At 54.1% G+C, this 23,570-nt stretch overlaps 2 protein-coding genes across 8 annotated transcripts in view; both read right to left on the reverse strand.

Annotated features, from left to right (window-relative positions):
• Positions 1–385: 385 nt before the first annotated feature.
• On the reverse strand, positions 386–7,690 carry Susd2 (sushi domain containing 2). The gene is made up of 15 exons (XM_034523790.2): positions 7,534–7,690; positions 6,158–6,365; positions 5,813–5,964; positions 5,115–5,282; positions 4,455–4,629; positions 4,140–4,341; positions 3,851–3,936; positions 3,500–3,768; positions 3,260–3,403; positions 2,999–3,157; positions 2,017–2,265; positions 1,632–1,907; positions 1,353–1,529; positions 1,169–1,274; positions 386–1,036 (listed from the first exon to the last, which is right to left on the reverse strand). Exons 1-15 carry the CDS (start codon positions 7,601–7,603, stop codon positions 1,012–1,014), a joined length of 2,466 nt encoding a protein of 821 aa, XP_034379681.1. The 5' UTR covers positions 7,604–7,690; the 3' UTR covers positions 386–1,011.
• A 2,205-nt stretch (positions 7,691–9,895) lies between these two features.
• Cabin1 (calcineurin binding protein 1) overlaps positions 9,896–23,570 on the reverse strand; it is a 127,090-nt gene continuing 113,415 nt past the window's right edge. For 6 of the 7 annotated variants that reach the window (XM_076917151.1, XM_034523787.2, XM_034523785.2 and 3 more), the window contains 8 exons: positions 21,662–21,825; positions 20,813–20,909; positions 19,737–20,414; positions 18,343–18,417; positions 15,780–16,047; positions 11,837–12,001; positions 10,639–10,877; positions 9,896–10,460 (listed from right to left, as the gene is read on the reverse strand). In XM_076917151.1, coding sequence (XP_076773266.1) covers positions 10,317–10,460; positions 10,639–10,877; positions 11,837–12,001; positions 15,780–16,047; positions 18,343–18,417; positions 19,737–20,414; positions 20,813–20,909; positions 21,662–21,825 — 1,830 coding nt within the window. In that variant the 3' untranslated portion in view covers positions 9,896–10,316. The remainder of the gene's footprint in view (positions 10,461–10,638; positions 10,878–11,836; positions 12,002–15,779; positions 16,048–18,342; positions 18,418–19,736; positions 20,415–20,812; positions 20,910–21,661; positions 21,826–23,570) is intronic. The other variant, XM_034523786.1, reaches the window with a different exon arrangement.

Raw genomic sequence — 23,570 nt, forward strand, 5'->3', positions numbered from 1 at the left:
ACGCCAGGGTTGTGCAAGGTATCATTTTTTCTCAGGAAACACCAGAGTGGGATCCTGCGTGCATCCCAGCAGCTCATAAACAATTGAAACAGTGTCACCGGGTCTGGGGAGGAGGTAGGACTAGCCAGAGGGCACCTGTCTCTTTCATCTCCTAAGCTACGGACATGTGACAGCCCCATTGAGCCTTTTGCAGGCATTGGCCTTCCCATTGGGTCTCACCATTCTTCCTAACCCCACCTTCTCTGTGGGAAAGCTCAGGAGAGACTAACCCATGGGAAGCAGGAGCAGAGGAAGTAGGCGGGGCTCAGACTCTGATACTGTTAGTGGGTGACCTCCCAGACAATTATGGAGCAGTGGGGGAAACACAAGCAGACAGGAACCAGGAAAGATGTAACATGAGCTTGTTTTCAGGAAGGGTGTTCCTGAGTAGCTAGAGAAGAGGTTAGAGCAGAAGCCTGGTGTACAAAAGATGTCACTTCTCCGCTGAACAGTTCTCTTTCTCCCTGCTCTGGCCCTGAGGCCACTCTTCACTGGGACTGGGCCAACCTGAGCTCTCAAGTTGGGCCATGGGGCAGGAATCAAGGCAGCTTAGCTACGGGGCCCTCACGGGAAGGCAGGCACCAGGTCTCAGTTTATCAGGCTTTGGGATGTGAGGGACTGAAATGTAAGCTTCCAACGCAGGAACTTCTGGGCTTGGGACATAGGTACTCCAGTTCTTGGATGGGACAAGAAGGCCATCCCTCAAGTCGGAGGAATTAGAGCCATAACCGATAGACAATGAAGTGCAGGTTACTGATGGAGGAGTGTTGGGAGCGGGGTTCAGGGGTTAAGACTCTCCGGTATCATGTCTCAAATCAGAAGGACAGGCTAGGCACAGGTCCATAGTGTTAAAGGCACAGATACTAGATGTGACATTCATAGGACTAGGGTACATGTTCTTTGCGCTTCTCCTGGGGAGGCTGGGTCTTGGCGAGCACACGGCCGATGCCGTCAGTCAAGTGAGCTCTGGTCTCAGGGCTGTGAGCTCCACGTGTTCCTACAACAGAGATAGGTTTAGAGTGGCACAGGAGTCCCGCCAACTGCTTCTAGGTCCTAAGAAAGCTAAAGAGGGGCAGGGGTTGGGGGAGGGGACATCTTGGGTGATGTCCTCACACAGGTAGGGTCTTACATGTTGCTCTTCCTATGCCGATGTAACAGCATGTAGATGATGGAGATCAGGGCCACTATGGCCAGGCCTCCGAAGATGATACTTAGTAACACGGTGTAGCTCCGCCCTGCCAGAGATAAAAAGCGGTGACAAAGGCCAAAGAGACACAGGTGTGCAGAGAGGCAAGACGGGAGGGGCGGCTCACCTGGCTGACACTCTGGGGTAGGCGTAGACCATTTTCCATCGGCCTGGCAGGTGCTACTCTCTGGCCCTGCCAAGCTGTAGCCATTGTTGCAGCTGAATCGGACAATGGATCCTTCCAGGTACCTCGAGCCTTCCTTGTGCCCATTCACAGGTGGGGGTAGCCAGCCACAGGATACCACTGGTATAGGCAGAGCATAGAGGACAGGCCTGAACTGTAGGCCACTGAACGTGGCTAGGTGATCTGAGAGGTCCACCCCTTGAGCCCCTTCCCACCCCCTACCAGGCTGCAGGCTCTTCAGACGATCCTGGTGCAGCTGGTGAGCGATCCGGGTGGCATTGCCCACACTCGGGTCCCCTGTGCTTATCACGTCAAGGACGCAGAAACGGTCATTCTCACACAGTCTGGTCACATCTTCTGCCTGGCTGGGGCTGAGTGGGATCTCATCAGGGAAGAGCGGTGTGAAGTTGTGGTCGTGCTTGTGTTGTTGGTTCATAAATTGGTTGACCAGAAGCCAAGAGTCATAGGTAAACAGGGAAGAGTTGCTGGTGACAGCCCCTGGGGAGACAGGTGTCAGCCTTGTGTGGGCACAGTTCCCTGCCACAGACAAGTTCCTCTCCTTGACCCATTGTCACCCTTTTCACCCTCCCTGCCCTGGGTCACTCACAGTCGGCTCCAAACTGGAACACCTGCCGAGCACTGGCATTCGAGGGCAGGACCTGTCCATTGCGCAGGGTGAAGTCATCCTCGGGGTTATTGTTGAGTGTTCCCAGGAGACCACGGGTGTGGGTCAGAAACTTCTCAGGCAGCAGGATGCTCACACTCAGAAAAGGACCTTGTACACTGACCTCGAGGCCAGCTCCCGACGACAACATGATTGACACCTTGTCCTGAGAGGCCACGGACAGGAACATGCCTGACCACAAGTAGAGACGGCTTAGGGTTACTCTCTTGGGCCCTGTGTTCTGCCCCCGCAACCCTTGATACAGCCCTGAGGTAGGGTAGAGGATACATGTAAGGAATTAGGAGGATGCACCTATCTGCTGACTGTGACATGCTAGCACTCCCAACTCACGTCTGCATGCACCCAGACTCCTAGTGGTCTCCCAATGGTCTCATGGCTATCTCCCTGCAGGGATTCCGTCTCTTCCATGTTGAGGCTATATGTCAGGGTCAATCCCTGATGAGGCTACAGCAGCCTGGCCTGCTGTGGTCCCTCTTGAAGGTCTTTGTATAAGATACTCCCATCCATCCTCACCAGGTGTTGAGGGAGTTGGAAGCTATACTGTGGCTCCTAGCAGCCACTTTTCTATCATTGTCATCTTTAGGTGTCTGTGGGCTACTCGGAGGACTAGCTGCTGGCCCTTGGTCTTTCAGGACTCTGTGTAGGCCCTGTGGTTATAACAGGAACTCCCGTGGATATGAAGGTATGAGAACAGACCTCAGGCAGAGCAACCGCCTTCATTGGCCTAAAACAGTCACAAACGGTGCAAATTCCCCGACCTGGCCTTGTGGGTCTTGGCTTCTGCAAGGCCCAAGAACCTTTGCCTTTGTATTCGAGCCAGAGTCTACCACAGCCTACAGACAGGACTAGGAACAGCATGAAAGCCACGGGTAACCTGCTGGTCCTACTTGGCCGTGTCACTTACCCTTCAGGTCCATCCAATTTTGTTCAGTGAAGCTGAGCACTTTGTAATTCAGCAGCACTTCCAAGGCCTGGGACCTGCCAGCTAACCGCACCTCTACCACATCTGAGCCATCTTCTTGGACAGCCACTGCAGTCAGCCCTGTGCCACGGGCCTGGGTGCCTAGGTGGTGGGTTCAGAATGGGTTCTTTGGACTCTTGTCTACTACCCTGGATGACCCAGCAGTGCCACTCCCAGTGTAAAGACTATGGGGCCCTGGCTCACCATTGGGCATTTTCCCAGGCTGGGCCCGTCCCTGCACACTCAGATCACTCATTGAGGCCTCCAATAGCACATACTCGCCATTCCCACTGAACGAGAAGCTGGTGCCATCGAAGGTGACAAAATGGGGGTCCCCGAAGGCAGAGGCTGAAGCAAAAGCCAAGGATCAGATAGATTTCTTTGGCCTTTCCCACCCAGGCATGACCCCTCCCTCTGTGGTCAAGTACCCAGGACAGCACCCACCCAGGCGAGGGGGTCTGTAGCTGCGGCAGTCACTGGAGGGCCGCCGCTTCATATAGCGGGAACACTCAGGAGCCCAAAGACAGCAGTAATAGAAACTGATGACGTCATAGAGCCAATGAGACATGCCGGGCACGCGGGGAGGAGTGCGGTATGGGGGTGCGCCCCAGTCATGGCCGCGATCAGGGGTGCTGCCACTTGTCGAGTCTGAGGTCAGGAGCTGCGTGCCTGCCGCTGTGTAGCAGCACTGCTGGCCTGAGCCATACCTGGGGCTAGGGTAAGAGCAGATCAGGGCCACTGTTGGCAACTTCCCTTAAGCCCTGCCCATCCCTTATCCCTGGTCGGGATGCTCACCTGGCTTGCACAGAGCGCACACAGTGCACAGCCCCTGGGTGGTAGGTGCATACGCTGCCATGTTCAATGTCACAACCATAGTCAGTCTGCAGAATATCCAGGGCCTGTCACCTGGGCTCTGTATTCCCTCCCTTCCTCCCTCCCTCCTTCCCTCCCCAGAACCAACCCCAAGGAGATCTTTTGATCCCACCCTACCTCCTGGTGGCCTCTCTCTAACTTAGTCAGGAAGGCTGGCCCCTTCTGTCCTCCTCCCGCTCTCTAGGGGCCCAAAATGGGTTCAGGGGCTTACAAAGAAGCGTCCAGAATCAGCCCTGGCCTGGGCCAGTGTGCAGGGGCAGTCTGGCAGTTCCGTCAGGAAGTTGGGTAGTTGGTCTTCTAATGCCTCCCAGGCTAGGCATTGTGCACGGGCCCAGGCTACAGAGTCTTCCCGGAAGTCATCACCCAGGTGCCAGGCCAGTGCGTGATCATTGGTCCAGAGTGCCAGCACATCCCTGCAGTAGAAATGATGTACCAGCTAATGGGCCTGGCTGCTAAGCATCTGGCCCTCATCCCCGGGGCAGTCTGCAGGCAGATGATCCAGTGTATCATCGGCTGAGGCCCTTACTGTTTTCCTGGATAGTTGTGGCTGCTGCTGATCCTCAGAGCACCCACTTTCCACCTCTGGTACTGAGGTGATGCAGGTTTGGGGGTGAAAGTAAAGAAACCGGTATTGGGGACGTTGGTAGCCAAAGGGTACAGATAGGACCACTTTGCTGTCCAGTTCTCAGAGTAGGGTTTCCCTAGAGGAAGAGAAAACCTTGGCCAGTCCTCCAAGGACCCCCTTCCTTCCCTCACTGTCTAGCACTGAATGATGGAAAGAAAGCAATAAATGCTCCCCACCCCACCCCGTGGACTGTCACGTTCTGATGCTTCAGCAGGGTCCCTGGCTTGTGTGACCAGTGGGGACATGCTTGAATCACTGGCCCTGGTCCCTGTCAGGCTCAGAGGAGGTGGGGTTGAGGTGGCTGCTTCTGCGTTCACTACACACCATCTACTCAAAGGTCACGGCGTCCAACACTCCCACTGTCTCTGGGGCCCACCATGCATGCCAGAAGTTACTGCCGTTTGTGTGTAGCTGCAGACCCCTCCTTGATCTACACTACCAGCCTTAAATCCCTTCTTCCTCTCCATACCCCTTCCTCCATCCCCGCCTGAGACTCCTTTTCTCACATCTGAGGGTCCAAACGTTCCAAGCACCTCCACCAAACCCCTTGGCAGGCCCCACCTGTCTCCTCATAGCCCCACAGCTCAATGGTGACGGCCGGCATGGGTAGCGCTGAAGTGTTCCAGGTAAGGCTGAGGTTTCCCCTGGTGTCTGAAGTGCCATAATATTGCCAATGGGTCTCATTCACCAGCTGGCTCTTCTCAGACTCGGACACTTTGTAGGGATGGGCTGGAGAGGGGGGAGCCCGTAAGGAACGAGTGAGGACTTAATGGCGCACCAGAGACCTGGAGGGTTCTGAGAACCTCCAAGAGACAGACAAACCACAGTTAGGTGATAGTCTCCCTCAGGGTCCCTTGGCAGGAAGATACCATAGCGGAGAGAGATGAAGACCTGGCCTGCAGAACAGATCCCAGGCTAGATGACGCCTTTCATCCGGCCCTTCCCCAGGCCCTTGCTGAGGGACCATCAGGAGGCTGGATCTGAAGCAACCTGATGAGGACCCCCATGGCTCCAACTCCTTGTGGGCTGGGCCTCTGGTCTAGATGTCAGGGGTGGAGTAATAAATTGACAGCAACCCTTGCCCAAGGGACTGGTTCAGCCAGAGGGACAGGTAGGCAGACTGGGTCTAGTATCAATGCACACGGATTAGTGTTAGGGAAAGTCCCGTGGCCTTGGGTTGCAAATAGGAACCAGGGTCCAGGGAGGGTGGAGTTTATGAACCTAACAGCCTAGACTGGCTTGACAGAGTGAAGGCTCACCAGCTAGCCAAGTGCCTGCGTGAGGGAAGGAACGGCCATTGTCCATAGATATGTTGAAGGGAATACGGCCGCTTTCGTAGAGCAAGGGTGATATACAGTGCACTTGCTTCAAGCTGTCGACATAGCCAAGGGTCTGGATACTCTCCTTAAACCTGAGAGACAGAGATGGTGGAGGCAGCCTGAGCCAAAAGCTATGGAGACCTACATTGTTCCTCAGGAAGCAGGTTAGGCTAGGTATGCCCGTGTTCTCCCAGGGCGCTACCTCCAAACTGACTCTATGTATGAGATTAAGCATGTAGGAGCCCTAATGACCCAGCTGCTTAGGTCTTCGTCGTCCCCCCCCACCTGCAGATGACACCATCAGTAGGGGTAGTCCACTTTAAATGTTGCACCACGAAGTCTTTGCCGCCCATCATGGAGCCCGAGGAGGGTGATATCTCTAGGCAGTAGTTCAGAAAGTCTTCACAGCAGGTGCCAAGGCCCGAGCAGGTTGGGTGACAGGAACAGAGTCCATCCTGTACCCCACAGCGCAGGGAACAGCTCTCCTGGGCACCTGGAGAAGAAAGTCCCGTGTACTGGGGTCAGCTGCCCTACAAACAGGGCCTGTTTCCCCTGGAGTCCGTGAGAAGCGTCCGCGAGGCTGACCAGGAATGGCTCTGGCTACCAAACGACACAGTGGAAAGTCACTGGGTCTGTGGGCCGGGCTCCATTTTAGCATAGGTAACGGAGTGGCTACATGGGTTCTCACAGCTAAAGAAAAAAGGGTCCTCTTGCTCTCTGAGGCTTGGGGGGGGGGGGGCCCAGTCACTAAGAGTCCTATAGAAGGCCCAGGAGGGAATGGTATCTGGGTTGAGCTTGTCCCATCTCTTTCTCGGGGTGAGACACAGTGGAATCCCAGAGAGCCCCACCCTCTGAGAAGGTAGACAGGATACTCCCTTTTTAGGGACAGGAAGGACATTCCAGTGGGGACTCTAGCGCAGTGTAGTTGGGAGTACCCCATAGGAGCTGTGGACATCCTGTCTAGGCCCAACTGATGAGCACACTTCCTCTGTGGGCTGTGGAGATCTTGTGCCAGGGTTGTATTTCAGCCCTAGAGCTGAAAGGTGAAGACTGGGGTGGGGAACAAGTCCCCCGGCCAGACCACACCTTTCCCCCCAGACCCTTGATGGAGATCTACCAGAAGCCAGGCTGCGGTCTAAGCCACTGGGCCACTTCACTAAGCTTGTACCCAAGAGCAGCCATAAATATTTATTGGCTAAGATTTAATGACTGCAAGGGGTTGTGGGAAGATGCTTCAAGATGCCGTGAGATAAAGTACCAGAAGGGTGGTGACAGGGCGGGCGAAGCAGGAGACTGTAGGCTGGTTAACTCTCAGCTCAGCTCAGGGAAAGGCCATGGCTCTAAGCTCATCCTTCTTGCTAGACTTTCTTGGTTGAGCTGTTAAGGACCAGCATAGCGACAGACAAGAAGCAGGGGTTCCCTGTGATTGCACCCTTCACGGAGGCTTGGGGCGCAGGCTCTTTGGTCTTCCTGGATTCCCTCCCAGGCTATTATGTGAGTGCAGGATGGGCTTGGTTCACAATTTCTTCCCGGTACTCCCCAGCACAGTCACAGATGGACTACCAGATGGACAGATGCTGAGCCCAGAAGGGTGTCTGCTTAGGGCCTGGCTGATCAGGCAGATGAACAGGGAGGGGTCAGAAGGGCAAAGTGGTGCATACCTGTTGTGAGCCTGGGGCCTGGGATTGTCGAGAACAGCATCAAAATCCAAGGTAGGAAGGCCAGCTTCATGGTGTGCGCTGTGTCTGCAACCAGCAGGCAGCACAGTGGCTCAGAGATTTCAGGACAGGCTCTCTCCCGGCTGGGGCAAGCCCCGCCTGCTGGCCCCGCCCAGCGTTCTGCGGCACCACTCCTCCCCTTCCCTCCCCTCCCCTCCCCGCCCCCTCTCAAAGTCCACAGGTGTCCATAGAGACCCGCAGGCCCCCCCATGTGCCTAGTTAGCACATTCTTGTCCCATCATCACAGCCTTGGGACCCTGTGTGAGAACGAGGGGCTGGAGCGTCCAGATGCTAAGACCTTTGGCACATGACAAGCCAGATGGTGAGACAGCTCAGACCCAGACCCTGGGGTCACAGTCCAGTCTTGTGTACGAGGTTTCTGCTGGGTGGGTGACGCAGTCCTGATCCCCTCAGGACAGACCTGGACCTCTTCCCCTAGGGAGGTGTTGCTAATACACACTCAGCCTGACAGGCGGAGGTGGAGCGCGAGTTAATCTGTTTAGAGTGCAAGCACATGGCATGGACTTGAGACCGGCTCATTTCTGATTAATAGCCAGCTTCAGAGTTACTACCTGGATGGAGGAACCCAGAGCTGAGGCTAGCCTAGCTCCAGCGTTGTCAGTTGGGGAGCTAACAAATCCTGTGGAGGGTTCCCTCTCCAAGTTTCTGCACAGGGGGAAGGAGCCTGGTGGAGACCAATTAGTGGCTTCTGGGAGACCTTGATACTAGGGTGGCACATGAAGGCCCCCAAACCTGGGACTCCTACTCAGGGCTTGTCACTTGGGCTAGACATCATGATGGGGAAGCTGTAGTTTTTCTAGCCAGGGGAGAAACTGGCTGGCTTGTGAACCGAAGCCATCTGATCTGTGATCCTCCTCTGATCCTGGGTCTCAGCCAGCCCATTGTTATTATGGGCCTAGTCCCCTCTAGCTTAGTATGACTACCCAGAACCAGTTGAGGCTGGATGTCACCGTGTCTCCCATGAGTGTCTGAGGTCACCATGTCTCCTATGAGTGTCGAAGGAAACCTGGGGTGTAAGAAGTGGGAAACAGGCTACTCTAAAGTAATCCTGTCCCTATTATACCTGCAACCCCATAGGCATATTGGGTGAGATGTCACCACCTTCCAGAGGAAAGCAAGCCTACTGAGCCACAAGGGGCTCCGGATGGGTTCTTCTGTGTGTACACCCTGGTGAGGACGCATCCTGGGTTGCCATGCTTTCTTTTTTTCTTTTTTTTTTTTTTTTTTTTTTTTTTTTTTTTTGGTTTTTCGAGACAGGGTTTCTCTGTGTAGCCCTGGCTGTCCTGGAACCCACTCTGTAGACCAGGCTGGCCTCGAACTCAGAAATCCCCCTGCCTCTGCCTCCCAAGTGCTGGTATTAAAGGCGTGCGCCACCACCGCCCGGCGGTTACCATGCTTCTAATCCAAGGCCTTGGATTAGGTCTAGTCACTGAATTCTTTCTTCTCCATTGAGGGCATGTGCCTAGTCCATAAAGGCACAAAGTCGTATGGACTTGAGACTTGTCTTCTTTCTGGTCTCCTTTGCAAGGAGAGACAAATGGGGCTCTGAAGTGCTGTGGGTGACAGTCACGGCAGGCAGGTATGGGGCTCTTGGAAGTATTTCCAAGACAAATGATGTGGAGCCCAGGAAGGGCCCGGGTCATGACTTACTGTTCTGATTGTCAGTCAAGTGTGTGGCACATGCCTGTCACCTCACCCAGGATGCCGAGAAATTTGATTTCTCCTCAAACCTTACGTCTTTGTTTTGCTGCATGTCTGTCTGTACATTACATGTGTGCAGCACCTGCAAAAGCCAGGAGGAAGCACTGGCTCTCCTGGAACTGGAGTTAAGAGCTGGATGTGGACTGGTGTGTGTGTGTGTGTATACATGCATGTGCACTGGAGATTAGATTCAGGTCCTCTGGCAGAGCATCAAGTGCTCTTAAGGACTGAGTCAGCTCTCCAGCCCCCAAATCTTACTTTTAAACCAGCAGCCCACATGTGTTTTGTCCTGGGCACCACACTTGTGTAGCTGGTCCTGTCAGGAACTATGATAAAGTAAGCCTCCCTCCTGAGCTGCTCTTTCCCATGGTGCCCTTCTGCTAATTCCTGGCATCACCTAGGCTCTGCCTTCTTTGTGACTTCCCACTTACAGTACAGGAGCTCTAGGAAACCCAATGTCCTCTCAGACACAGGTCCATCCTTACCCAGTGGAGCCCAGTGGTATTCTGAATAGTCATCCCCCAGGGCAGGGAGCATATCCCTGCAGCAGTAACCATCCCCCAGGATAAACAAAGAGGCAGAGACCATTTTACACCTTTATTAGAAAAAGAAGCAACAATGACAAAAAAAAGGGTGTGGGGTGAGCTAGGCTCCTGATGACGTTTCTACCAGAACGCAAGCTGGCCCGCCTGGGCACTGAACTGTGGGCCTGGTCAGCCGGGCGTGGGCTTGTTAAGAAAGTCAGTATTTCATTAAAAAAGAAGTGCCATCCCTGCTGTGCAGACCACAACCAGTGCCTAAGACAAGGCTTATCTTCCTCTGGACCAACACACTGTGTGTGGACAGCCTGAACCTGGGCAGGATGCTGTAAGGAGGGGGCTGGGCAGGCTTAGGAGACCTCAGGAAATCTCACATAGGCTTCTGGCCTTGCCCAGGGTCTGGACAAAGGGATCCCAGGTCTTACTGTTGCCCTGCTGTGGCTGCAGGCCTCTGGGTGGAGCCCTTCATACGTCCATAAAGTCGTCATCCTCATCTGTCTCACTCTCCAATGAGGACTCCTGGCTGGATGTCTCCAGAACCTCCAGGGCTGGCTGGCACAGGCTCTCCTTCCTCACATTGGCAGCGGATTGGGCGGACAGGATGGCTGACTGCACACAGAGCAGGACGTGGTCAGGAGTGACTGGCCTTACTCTGAACCTCTCGACATTAACCCAAACTCTCACCTAGGGCCCGTAGTAACCCGGGCCCTTCCAAGTCTCCCAGTAACTCAATCTCCTTTCCAGACCACTCCCCCACCCCCACCCCTTGCCTGATGCCCATGGTTACCTTCAGCTTCTGCTTGGTCTCCTCCGAGATGCTGCCCTTCGGGGAAAGCAGGGTAGGGGTAGGTGGTGTGACGGTGATCTCAGGAGGGAACTTGGTGGTGGCCGAGGGGATCACCAGCTTTGGCATGTTGGGCAGGAGGCGGGATTTGGCCCTGCTGGACTCAGTTTTGCCTTGATGGCTTTCAGGTGTCTGGGTACTTCCACTGCTGGGGACCTTCGTGCTGGTGGCTGTTGAGAGACCTCAGAGATTGGGTTCCCTTAGCCTCCTCAGTCTGCCTATGTCTTCTCTGCTAAGAACTGTTTCTTCTACAGGAAGTCAAAAGGGCCCACACCATGGATGTCTTTCTGGCCTGCCTATGTTGACTGTCAGTGTCTCAGGCTCACCTCTGTTGCAGACCTCGGAATGCTAGGCTTGTACCTGCAACTAGGCGCAGCCTGGGCTCACAGGAGTCAGTGGATTCTAGTGGCTCTCTGAGATTTCTCAGGATTCTGAAGGGTCCCCAGCACCAAAACAACACACAATGTGTATCTTCTGAACTATTCTATTTCAAGTAGGGGTTACAGGCTGGCCCTAGTACACACTTTTCTTTTACTGTGGGATGAGTAAGGAGCTGTGTCTCCTGGAGGCAGTCAGGGCCATGGCAGACTGCAGATCTGGAACCTGGCAGCCTCCTGGGAGCTGCATGAACTGGGAGCAGCCAGCTGTCTTGGCATGGCTCCACATTCTTTCAGCCTCATCTCTTTAAAAGGAGTGGGAGCTTACCCAGAGCCCTGCCTGGTCTTTGTGGGCTGGCGCCATGTCCTTCCCTCTTGAGTGGTCTGTAGGAGACCTGGCCAAGAGGTCTCGGGGGGCCTAACTGTAGAGTGGCTGGTAGGAATAAGGGAGGGTATGTCTGTGCTGTCTCAGTGCCCACAGGGACACCTCAGTGACAGGGCACAGACTCCTCCCCACACAGTACTGCCCCTCTGGGCTCTGTAGTACCACAGGCTTAAGAAAGGCTCCACTCCGCAGGACCCTTCTGTGGAGCTGGGGTGAAATGAGGCTTTGGGTCCTGCTGATGGTCCAGGCTCATCCTCATTCCCCCATGTGCTCTGTACTCCCTGTCTGCCCTTGGTCTGCCCAGCCAGTTCACCTACAGCTGTCATCTGCACAGCCTAGTGGGAGCGAGCTGGTGCTGGGCTGCCTCTAGCTGCCTTACCTTGGCTGCAGGTGGGCTCAGCTCCTGGCTGGCAAATAGCCTCCAGTGGCCAGCAGTGCTGCTCAGTCAGGGGTGCAGCGGCAGCCATTTTCATCTGGTGACTGTGCCGTGGTTCTTGGGGTGGAAAGCTGGTGCCCTCTGTCACTCCTGACACCTCTTCTCCCTCTATGGAGACACAGGCCAATTATAGGTAACATTCCCATTCCCTGGAGCAAGTCCCGTTCCCCAGAACCAAGTTTCTGTGCCAGGCCTTGCAGGCCCCGATGATGCCCTAGGACCTGTAACAGGGGAATGTGGCGGACAGTGGGACACGGTGGCGCTCCATCTCCACAGGAGCCAGGGACCAGCAAAGCACAGGCAGGTAATTTCAGGAAATGTATCACACCTTAAGTAGACTGTATGTGTGTGTGTGCAGCAGGGCCTGACATAGCCAGGGCCGTAATCAGGACCCTCCTTGGTCTTCGTGGGCTGGTGCCATGTCCTTCTGTCCTGAGTGACAATCTGTGGGAAACCTGGCTAGGAATCTTGAGGGACCTGACTAGCCAGAGAGTGAGAGACTGTCTGTGTTCTAAGCCACTCACAGGGCATAACTCTTAGACCAAGGTAAGCCACCACCATGGCTGTCAGGACTGGGCTTATGTGTGAGGGTTCCTATCCCTCCTCTGGCTCACAGGAATGGTGATTACAACCAGAGTGAGAACCACCAAAACTGTCAACTATGACCGAGCAGGCAGAGAACATGAGGGTACCATATCTTCCTGCTGGGCACAAGGCATGGGCTCGGGACAACAGCTGCACCTGCCCTTCCAGGTAGGATCTATCTCCCACCTTCTGCACCGTGGCCTTGCAGGTGGAGTCCCGCTCAGTCTCTCCGCCCTCCTGCTCACTCAGGTGCACCGTCTGACCAGCTGTCAACCCACCCCTGCCAGGAATAGCCAAGACCCTGAGTGCCATGGAACTGTCCCACCTAAGCCTCCACAGAGCTGCTCCTGGGCCGGGGACTCCTCTTTTCTATCTCTTTAAGAAGGAGTTCTTGCTATGGTTCTCAGGATAAAATCACGGGATTATCCAGTTTCAGCCTCCTGAGGAAGGTATGTCCCACCACACCCAACTTGGCAAAGACCGTATCTCACCAGACCTGAGGCACTCCCTCTTTTGTCTCCAGTGCCAGGCCGTCTAGGTCAAGGACAGACAATGGCTGGCAGCACGGGGCACCCCAGGATCACCTTGCAGCATTCCTAGCACCACCTCCCGTTTGCAGGGTGGAGCTCTAGATATACCCAACCAAGCTGCCTTCCCAGGGACCTGACCCAAGGCCACTCCCATCCACAGCGGGCAGCGCTCCACCTGATGTGGCTGGCTGGCTTAACAGGGGCTTCCTGAGCAGCAGAGGTGGGGGGTTCAGACACACAGGAAGGGGAGCAAACATCTGGCTTTGAGTTGGGGGCGAAGACTTGAGACCCTACTCAAAAAGCCAAAAGCAAACAAAACTTCCCAAAGGTACCATCTTTCTAGATGACACTGATGACCAGGGCTGACTTCCCTGAGGTGGGCTCCGGTAGGAGGGGTGAAGGCTGCCCTCAGTATGTCAGGTGGCTGGCTCTTCCTTCCCTGAAGCAGCAGCCCCAGGAGGCCAAAGTCCCCCTTACTTGTTTACTATTCATGGTCTTCAACTGTAACAGGAAACACTACTGGGAATTTAGTTCTGTTCCCAAATATTGGAAATGTAGAAAGAGATTTAAAAAAACAAAACTGGCCAGGTGGTGGCAGCTTTTAATCCCAGCACTTGGGAGGCAGAGGCAGGCGGATCTCTGAGTTTGAGGCCAGCTTATCCACAAAGTGAGTCCAGGACAGCCAGGGCTATACAGAGAGAAACCTCGTCTCAGAACTAAAACTCCAAAACTCCAAAACAAAAACCAGTCATGGGATCACCAGGCTTCCTTCCTAGAACTACCAGGAGGAAGGATGTACTGAGATGTATCCAGTGGAGAAGATACATAGGGGAAAATACTAAGCATGGCCATTTCTTCCCGTCACTAGGGCTTTGCTGGCCACTCTTAGGATGCAATAGGAAAGTATTCCTGCCCTCTGGAGTAGATTTAAAGCCTGGCACCAGGTCTGTGCCAGTTGTCCTAGGAGGCTTGGGGCTTGGCTCAGACTTCCCCTGGATTCTCAGGACCTGGGCCAAGCTGTCACGATGGCCCCTCCATACTGTTTGGGGCAATTCCTTTCTACCTGCTGCCCTAACCATTTTCTTCACATGACATTAAGGTGGTGAGGGCCAGGCACAAACTGGGGCTACATGAGTAGGCAGCAGTGGGCAGGATAAGCTGGGGCTAGATCAGGGAGGCCGAGTTACCAGCATCTTTTCAGCAGATGCCCTCTGGGATCTCCCATATATACCTTGGGAGGGTGTCGGGTAGACATCTGTGCTCCCAGGTGGCTCAGTCTTCACTTAGCCCACGCTCTAACTTTTTGCTATCAAAGTCCCCCACAAGTGTCTGTCAAGGGCCTCTGTAAGCAGGCTGTATCATCAACAATAACAGCAGACCCAGCCACACTGCTACACTAGCCTGTCACAACTGGGCACTCTTTCCATGAGGGTTCGGCTAGTGCCAGAGACGCAGGATGTGGGGCCTACAACTATGTCTGTTCCAAACTGGTCTCAACATCACCTCAGAGAGCTCTGGTGATCATGGAAAATCCCCACAAACATGTGCTGATATGAGTGGAAGGCAGGCTGGTCAGGCGCTGAGTGTGCCTGGGCCTCCCTGCCAGGCCCAAATGGGCCCAAGTTCTTGCTGAGTGCCTACTCAGATCACGACATCAACAGAACCAAGGCAGGAGGCCCCATTAAGAAAGAGAGGCTGTTAGCCACTCAGGTGATCAGCTAATGGCTTCAACTCAACAGCACAGGAGACCGTGAACTAGGAACGTCCCAGTCCTCAGATTCTCCAAGGTCACGGGGCACATGGGTATGGCCTTGGGTTCTGGAAGGAGCTGAAAGGGGCTCTTCCAACGCAGCCTCCAGTCAGGCAGCACGGGTTAGGGCCTAGCTGTCCTACTGTGCAGATGAAATGGGAGACATAGTCAAGTCCCATGGCTGAAGGTAGCAGCTCTCAATGTGACTGGGGGGGGGGACGGACGGACAGGCAAGCCCTAATGGATGGCTCCAGTTTGGGCAGGTGACCATGCAACTATGAAGCGTAGGACAGACCAGGACCTGAACCAGGGTGAGAGAGGTAAGGGTGGAAGACTGGTCTTTGCTGGAAAAGTGAGCTAGTTAGGGAACACCTTTGCTATTCCAGCATCTCAGGAGCTTGGCCACGGTCCTCCTAGAAGGTTCCAGAACACATCATGCCTATTATGCTGGCCACCCTGCCTGGTGGCTCCTGATTTTCAGAAGGAATGAGGGTTTCCACCTGATTGAGCCAGTCTGCATCTCCATCCCAGCCTACATTTTCTTCACAAATCCATTGATCTGGCTCTGCCTTCAACTTGTCATGTCACCAGTGGGAACAAGTCTGGTCCTGGACAGTACCTGGGGCCTCAAAGACTGCCAAGACCAGAGCCTTTCTCAGCAGCCTGGTCTGTACTCGCTTCTTTTCTACTACTGATAAAGCCAACCTTCCTATTTTGGGGCTCTGTTTGGTCAGAAGCTAGGACAAGAGCAAACCCTTCTGTGGTGATATGTGCTCCCTCTCCTCACTTTCACGTGTGGCAGGACAGGCACAGGGGCAAGAACCACCAATGCTGCTAGGAACTGTGACCTGGACTAGCAGCCAATAGCCCAGGGTTAACCTGGGAGTGCTAGGGTACACCCCACATGGTCTTTGCCAGTTCCATAGGGGAAGGATTTGTGGCATCTGGTAGAGGGGACTTGGCTCTGGGGAAGCTGAGACTCAAGATCCCAGGTTTTCAGATGGACTGAGAAGGCACTTACCAGGACTCAGGGGGACCCTGCTGGGGGTAGCCTCTGGCCTGTGTGGCCGGGGAATTCCAGGATCTGTGGACAGATCTGGGGCAGAGGCTGATGCTGAGGGAGGGCAGGCAATGACAGTCGCCAATACAGGCTTGAGGTGTGAGTCACTGGGCCGCTGGAGAGCATCAGGTGCTGTGGGGTCAGGTACCGTGGAGACCACTGTTGCAGGAAAGAAATTCTCTCGGCTGTCCTTGGGGTGCTTGGGGGTAGTGGGTGTATCTCCTGAGGCCTGTGAAGACAAAGGCAAAGTGAGGGCAGCCGATGGGGACTGCACTGCCCCATGCCAGTCCAACTCAGCCCCACAGAACACTTCCTCTAGACCCTGGATGCCAACATCATAGCTCCCTCAACATCATTGAGCTCTCTGGCACAGCCGACAAGAACCACAAACATTCTACCAGAAAACAATTGACTGACACACAGCGAGAGTCCAGCTCTTCCCTCTCTTGGAGACATCCACCCATATAAGCAGAGCCTCAGTGAAGACCTCTGGCTTGTCTCCCTGTCCCCTCCTCAGAGCAAGCCCGGGAGGAAGCTCTTCACTTATGTCTCTATGTATGATGTGGGGCCCAATCTTAGGGCTGTAGGAATGGTGAACCTTGGGAGAGGGACTTTCTAAGGGCCACTAGTGGGTAAGTTCCAAGGGAAAAATCAAACTAGTCTATTGCCCAAACTAGAGACTTTCAGTAGGGAGAACATGAAGCCTACTTTGAAACTTGAGGGAAGCCTATAGGTAGCTTTCCTAGAAGAGGCGAACATGTGGAAACATGTGGAAAGATGCAGACAGTAATTAACTCTCTGAGATGATTAGTTCTTAGTAATTAGCTCTCAGAAAGATGCCTCAAGGGAAAAATGGAGTTGTATGTGGTGGTGAGAGGACCCAGGGTAACCCCAGGGGCACACCATCCCAGTGCCACCTGGGGAGGGAGTGGGGCCCTGAGGACCACTTGGCTAGCTCTCTTCTACTCTGGCTTTATATCCCAGGAGGTGATCAAGGGCCAGGCAGGCCTGACACTGCCTAGCAGCAGGCAGCCTGGAATGTAGGCATCCTACCCTAGCCTTGTCTTCTCCACTTCCTTGGCTGGTTCTTTCAAGGGCACTGGCAGCAGCCTCTGCCCATGCGCTCCCTGGTACTGATGTGCAGGACTTGGCCACAAGTAGTTCTCTTTGGCTTTAGCCTCCTCCTCTAAGAAATGAGACTCTTTCCTGTCCTTAATTCCTTGCTAACACAGCACCAGTAAAAGCAGAGTGCTTGCTATTTCCTGTATGAGTTTATCACTTTAGTCCCTTCAAAGTCAGATATAAGCTGGGCCTGAAGGTACGTACTTGTAATCCCAGCATTCAGGAAGCTGAGTTACAGGCCAGCCTGAACTACATATAGGCAGTCTATCTAGCTATAATCACCCCCAACAAGAAGTCTGGGGGCGATAATCAAGTGGTGATGTCTGCTGGCTGGTCAATCCTGCCAAGGTCGCTGACCACAGCCTGCATGCTCAAAGATGAGTCCCTGAACTTCCTTAGATCTCCAGTCTGAGCAGTGCTGATGACCTCATGCCCTATTCCACTAAGAGGAAGCCTGTCTGGACCCCTAAGATAGATACCTGCCAGATGCTGGGGCTCTTAAGACAAGGTACCCCAGAACACCTGGGCCACCCCTAGGATGAGAAGCTAGACCAGCAACGACATGGACAATGAACCATGACTACTAACAAGAAGGCTGTTTTGCCTTTTCTGAGATAAGACTAAGGCACCCTCTGACCTGCAGGCTCCCAAGGCTTTGGGAGTGCGGCTCTTCATCCTGCTGGGCCCGCCTCCCTCCTCCCAAGTCTTGGCAAGATTAAACATGAGCGCGTGCGTGCGCGTACACACGTACACACACACACACACACACACACACACACTTTTTGAGACAGGACCTCTCTATGTAGACCAGGCTGGCCTCAAACTCGCAGAGATCCACTTGCCTTTGCCTTCTGAGTGCCAGGATTAAAGGTGTGCACCACCTCATCTGGTCATCAGGAGCTCTACCTTCTGGGGCTTCTCCCAGCCATCCCAGGAAGGTCTGACTCACACCTATCCAGCATGCCAGCCTTTCTACCATCTTCTCTTGCCTATCAGCACCTGGGTACCCTGGCCTGGAATGAGCCCTCGGTCGCTGTCATACTCAGTGACCCCATGTTCCTGGCTCTTTTGATACTAGTCAGCCCAGTTCTGGTATCACTTCTCTACCAGTCACAAAGGTGAGGAAGTCAAACGGCTGGATGCTGTCCTTCCTACTCATGACGAAAGCCAAAGCGTGATTCCTTTAGTCACACGTTACGTCTTGAGTCCCGTCAAGACACTACCACTTTGGGGTACTGACCCTTTATCCGAAAGCCTAGACATTTCCTGCTCCTCCACCCTGGGCCAAGATGACCACAGGAACCGGCGTCAGGGCAGACTTGTTTCTGGGCCATCGACAGGATGAGTATGAGCCGGCACACGCTGGTGAGTGGCTGGGATGTGTGTGTTCAGGACAGCTTACCTGTCTCTGGGTAGCAGCCCCAAGGTGGACCTGACAGAACTTCACAGCCTGCTCCAGTGCAGTCTCCTCGTCCACCTGAACAGCGAGATGTCTAAGTTAGGGAAGCTGGGACACAGTACCTAACCTGCTCCCTGACCTACTCCATTAACTCAGCCCAAGAAGGGCACTCCTATGTGGACTATCCTCAGTGAGGACCACGCCCAGCACCCGAGACTCATCCAGGTGCGGATGCAGGACAAAAGTCCAAGTGCTTGTGTCAGGACTGGTCCCAGTCAACCCTCAGGCCATTTCAAGTTATTTTCCATTGTCAGCTATTTATGTCCTCTAAGGCTGAGAACTGAAAAGACGCCGTGGGCCCCAATGAAGCTTTCAAATTCATCTGAGAGCTGGGCTTTGAGGTACATGCTTTTAATGTCAGCACTAGGGAGTCAGAGGCAGGATTAAATGTCTCAGGCCAGCCTGAGCCACACAGCAAGACCCTATCGGTTTAGCTGCTTAAGTGGCTGTCCCAGGCAGGGTTCTAATCTACCTTTGGAGTGAGTTGTTGATTCCAGTGGGAGGTGCCTTCTGGAAGCCCAGGTAGGATGGGCACACTAAGGGTACACCACAGACTAAGAGCTAACACATATGGTGGTCACAGGGTAATCCTGAACACAGGTGTGGCTTCAGGAGATGGCCACACACTGTCAGTAAAGATGGGAGCAGGCACTGCAGGCAATGCAGCAGCACCGTACTGTTCCTGGGAACTGACAGGAGAAGCAATCAATGCTAGCAAGGGAGGCGAGGCTCAAAGGCGCTAGGAGGAACTGACCGCACTGCATATTCACCCCATCTGTATAGATGGATTCCCTATGGAGAAAAGTGTGTCTGATGTGGGGTGGGGATCAGGCATATTGAGAAGGGAGGGTGGCAGATGTTTGGGCTGCCATGCTTGGACCCCTCCTGGCTCTGTTCCTTACACTGGGGACCACGGCCACCCATTTCAGGAAGTGGCTTACATATATCCAGAGGCCCCTCACAGTGGTCAGATGAGGGCTTCCATACTCCTCCCGTGCTGAACCTGCACCATAGTTTCGTCTTCCTTAAAGGATAAATTCACATTGTACACCTCATTGTTTTTTGTGTCTAAACTTACTGCCTGTACATCAGAGAAAATCTCAAGAACAAAAAACACAACCCCAACCTTCTCCCCCCAAAAGAAAGAAAATAAAAGTACACAGTGTTAAAGCAGTAGGCACAATTCCTAATGCCCACCTCAGGGTGGGCTGGATTCATGTGGCCTCAAGAAGGAACCCCCTGGGAACAAGAGGCCCAGGCAATGAAGGGGTCTGCAGACAGACAGACAGGCAGACAGACAGACAGACGCAGCCCTGGTCAGGGCACAGGCTGCCCACCTGCTTTATGAGCATGTAAGTCTCTGACATGATCTTCTCAATGCGGCTAAGGTCATAGGCCATGCCCTTCTGGCCCTGCTGCCATACACGGTAGGCATCCAGCAGGAGTGTCTTGCCAGACTCTGTGTCCTCCAGGAGTTTCCGTTTTCTATTAGGCCTTGGAGGCGCCTCGTCAGCATGCCCCGCTCCCCTGCCCCCCATGGCAGTGGGGGCAGCAGTTGTGGTGGGGGTTACTGGGGATGGTGCCAGTGGAGGGGGCTGTTGTCGGGTGCTGATGCTCAGCTCCTCTAGGGAGAGCTCAGCAGGCCGGCTCTCGGGGCCCCGGTCCTTTGTGGGGCGACCTGGCAACAGACGTGACGTCTGTTCCAAGTCTGTGTGGCGAACAGCAGCCTCACTGGTATCCATGGGTTCGGTGGGCCCCACCTGGGGACTCGCTTTGTCTTTAGGCTCCCCACCCTGGTCTGCATTGTCCCTAGTGTCTGTGGCCACTGGCAATTGGTTGAGAGGGCCCACTTTGCCCCCTGGCTCAGGCCCTGGTCCTGAGCCATCAGCTAGAGGTAGCTTCTTGGGGTGTGGGAGGCTTTCCTGGCCATCCTCGGGACTGGCTTTGTGTGAGACATCGGTGGTCATCCTGGCTCCGGAGAGGCCACAGGCCTTGGATCCTGGGTGTTCTAACCCCTACAAGGAAAGCAGACAAGTTACTGGCGCTCTGCCTGTATCAGAGCCTCCATGGGTCCCTCTACCCAATGCCATTCTAGCTATGCACATGTACCAGCTGACAAGACTGGGCTACGGTCATGAGAAGCGGGCACTAGCCCAGAGACCCCTTCTCTGTTCCTTGGGCAGCTCCACCCTCTCACACATAAGCAGGTGTGGGGGCAGGTTGGACAATGGGACTCTTACACATCGCTTTTGGGATGGCATGGCCTGACTTCCCAGGAGCTTTGTGATGTGAGCCTTATGGGGAGCTGATATGGAGAGAGGGCTTGTGTAGGCCATTAGCCGTGGCTGCTGAAGACTTGTTACCCTGGCCTTTATGCACAGGGCCCAGGGTGAGCTGTGATAGGCTGACATACCTCTGCAAGCTCACTCAGTGTGTCCTCCAACACTTTCACAGTGAGGATGAAGGCGCGCTGTGCCAGGACCTGGCGGTCAGCATCTCGCAGATATTTCCTGCGGTCATACAGAGGGACGGAAATAGTGGGACAGTGTCAGAAGCCATACAGTACAGCTAAGTGATGAGTCAGCACCTTACTTCCACCCCAGGAACACTTGAGACTGTGTCCCCACTTATTTAAGTCTGTTCCCCTACAGTGCCCTTTGGACCATAGGCTTCATATTCAGTAAGTCTCTGACTTGGTCCCAGTGGCTGTCCTGAGCCCTCTGGAGTACAGGTCAGCCAGTGGTGGGCTAAGTGCTGGCTCAGGGAAGGCTTGGGGGCTAAGTTCCTCAGGTTGGTCTGGGATGCTTATGCTTCATGGCCAGGCTAGTCCTGTGTCAGCTGTTTCTCTAAGTATAGCATCCCCAACCTCTACACAAGGCAGTCGTAGCAGATACACTCTGTTCTGTGTCCCATCCTTCTGGCTAATGAAGCCATGACATCTGTTGAGGCCCAAGACTTCTGCTGCTTGCCTCCTACTTCCCTGGGGGCCAGGGCTACTTTCAGCATATCTCTTCCCTATACCCCATGTTCGCTAGTGCCTCTGAGAGTGCAGGTTGGGCAGGAGGGATGCTCTAAACACAGAGACTATCAGCTTGTGTCAGCCCAAGAGTGCTTAAGGCTTATGTTCTAGATACTAAGAGCTGTCCCTCAGGAGTGAGGGAAGGCTGGGATTTCTGGACCAACAGACCTCAGAGCCAGGTGCAATCAGTGGGGACAAGCCTGGGTAGAGGACAAGCCAGGCTGTGTGTGGTGGCTCACTCACTTGCCCTGGTCTGGTGTCCGCTGCAGCATGGAGGACACCTTCAACAAGGTGCTGTGGTCGCGGAGCTGGGCTAGAACCTTGAGTAGCAGCACGATGGAGCGGTTCATGTGCCAGGCAAAGCTGCCTGGCCGGTCAATCTCATCCACGGGGATCCGCCAGATGCCCTATGGGATGGGCAAGCAAAGGCTAAGGGGGGCCGCCACCACTCTGGCGCCTTGGGGACACCCTGCCTCAAGTGCCTTCAAGTCTGCCACTGTGCACAGGGCCTAGGCAGGGGCTTCTTAGCCCCTTCACATCAGCCAGAGGAGGACAGAAGTACAGCCGCCTCCACCTATTCCCTTTTCATCCACGGCAGAGAACAGTGTGTGTAAGGTTCTGCAAGCATTTTCCCTAGTCAAAGTCATACCGAGCGGGCTGCCTCAGCTCCTTCCTTTTATGTGGTTGCATCCCACATGCTCACTGGACCTGTTGCCTATGGTGGCTGTCACACAGTGCTCACACTCTCTACACAGGTACTGTGCAAGGGTGCAGGGGCATCCAGGGGAGCAAATAGTGAACCAGAGGACCGGTGACACTAACAGCTGCTGCTGGGGGTCATGCTCCTGCAGACTCACTTCCCTCAACTCCTGCGTCCAGCTATGTGCAGGAAATCAACCCAGGCCCCCAACACCAGTTAGATCAGTTTGCTTTGGCAGTCGCTCCTCCCCTCGTCCTTAGCCCACCCATATCTAACCGCAAGGCACTGCCCCCTGCCCCACCCCCATCCGTCACAGGATCCTGTGACATCCACTGGGGTCTTTTTGCTATGCTAAATACTGGCTGCTCCCAGAGACCACACACAGACCCAGGTGATGCTATGTGACCTTGTTCCCCAAGTTATTCCTGATTGGTGAATAAAGATGCAGACAGACAAGCTGGGCAGAAGAGACAGGTGGGGTTTGGGGTTCCCGGGCTTGGGGTCAAAGAGGTTGGGAAAAAAGGAAGAGGAGAGAAGCTGCCATGGGTAAGAATCTTAAAATAATGGCTAATTGGAGTTAAGAGCAGTCCAGACGAAACATGGCAAATTATATAATAGGATTATTGGTTGGGAAACAGACATAATAGCATAGAGGATAGACACCTGCCCAGCTCTTGTACTGATTAAGGCTTATTATAAATGGTGTGTGTGTGTGTGTGTTTTATCCAGGAACTAAATGGTTAAAGATGGGGTAGAAACCCTGGATTGGGATTAAATATTTTCACAACACTGGGGTCCATTAGGGCATAGGGTAACATGGACGGCAGAGGGAAGGGGTGGTGTGTGAACACTCAGGAGACCTGTCTTAGACACAGGACTTCCGTGGTCTGGAAGAAGCTGCAGATCCCAGTAGGGTCCCTGTAGTTAACACCCTGAGAAGCTCCAGCTAGCACAGGCCCTGGATCTTGACAGGCTAAATCATGGGGTTTCTGGGTCTCAAGTGCCAGTCACAGGGACCTGAGAATGGCATAGGGTCTGCCCACTTCTCAGAGATGCATTCAGAGCTCTCGGAGTTTGAGGCCAGCCAGGTCAGCAGAGCAACTTCTAGGCCAACCAGGGCTACACAGAGAAACTCTGTCTCAAAAACCAACTCCTTTCAACCCCATAATTTACATTTGCTCTTCTGAACTGTGCCGAGTGGTGTGATTAGAATGGGGAGGACTTTCCTCTAGGAGCAGCTGGAGGCAGGGAAGTGGCCCTGCTCCTCAATGTTCTTTACAGCCTTCAAGCCAGTAGTATTGGAGGACAGATACAGGCAGGCTGAGGAAGAACAGAGAGCAGGTCCTGGGGGTCTGAGCTATAGGTAGTTGGGTTCCAATATCCATCTGCTCTGGATACTAGCATGCTAGCTCTCATATCAGTTATACATACTGGGGCTAATCAATACTGGTG

Source organism: Arvicanthis niloticus, chromosome 20, assembly GCF_011762505.2.
Source record: "Arvicanthis niloticus isolate mArvNil1 chromosome 20, mArvNil1.pat.X, whole genome shotgun sequence".
NCBI classification, from domain to species: domain Eukaryota; kingdom Metazoa; phylum Chordata; class Mammalia; order Rodentia; family Muridae; genus Arvicanthis; species Arvicanthis niloticus.

Coding starts and splice junctions, on each gene's coding strand:
- Susd2 (XM_034523790.2), bottom strand. CDS start 7,603: ATGAAGCTGGCCTTCCTACCTTGGATTTTGATGCTGTTCTCGACAATC. Junction 5,283..5,812: donor CGCAGGCACTTGGCTAGCTG/GTGAGCCTTCAC, acceptor CCCCCTCTCCAG/CCCATCCCTACAAAGTGTCC. Junction 1,275..1,352: donor TACCCCAGAGTGTCAGCCAG/GTGAGCCGCCCC, acceptor TATCTCTGGCAG/GGCGGAGCTACACCGTGTTA.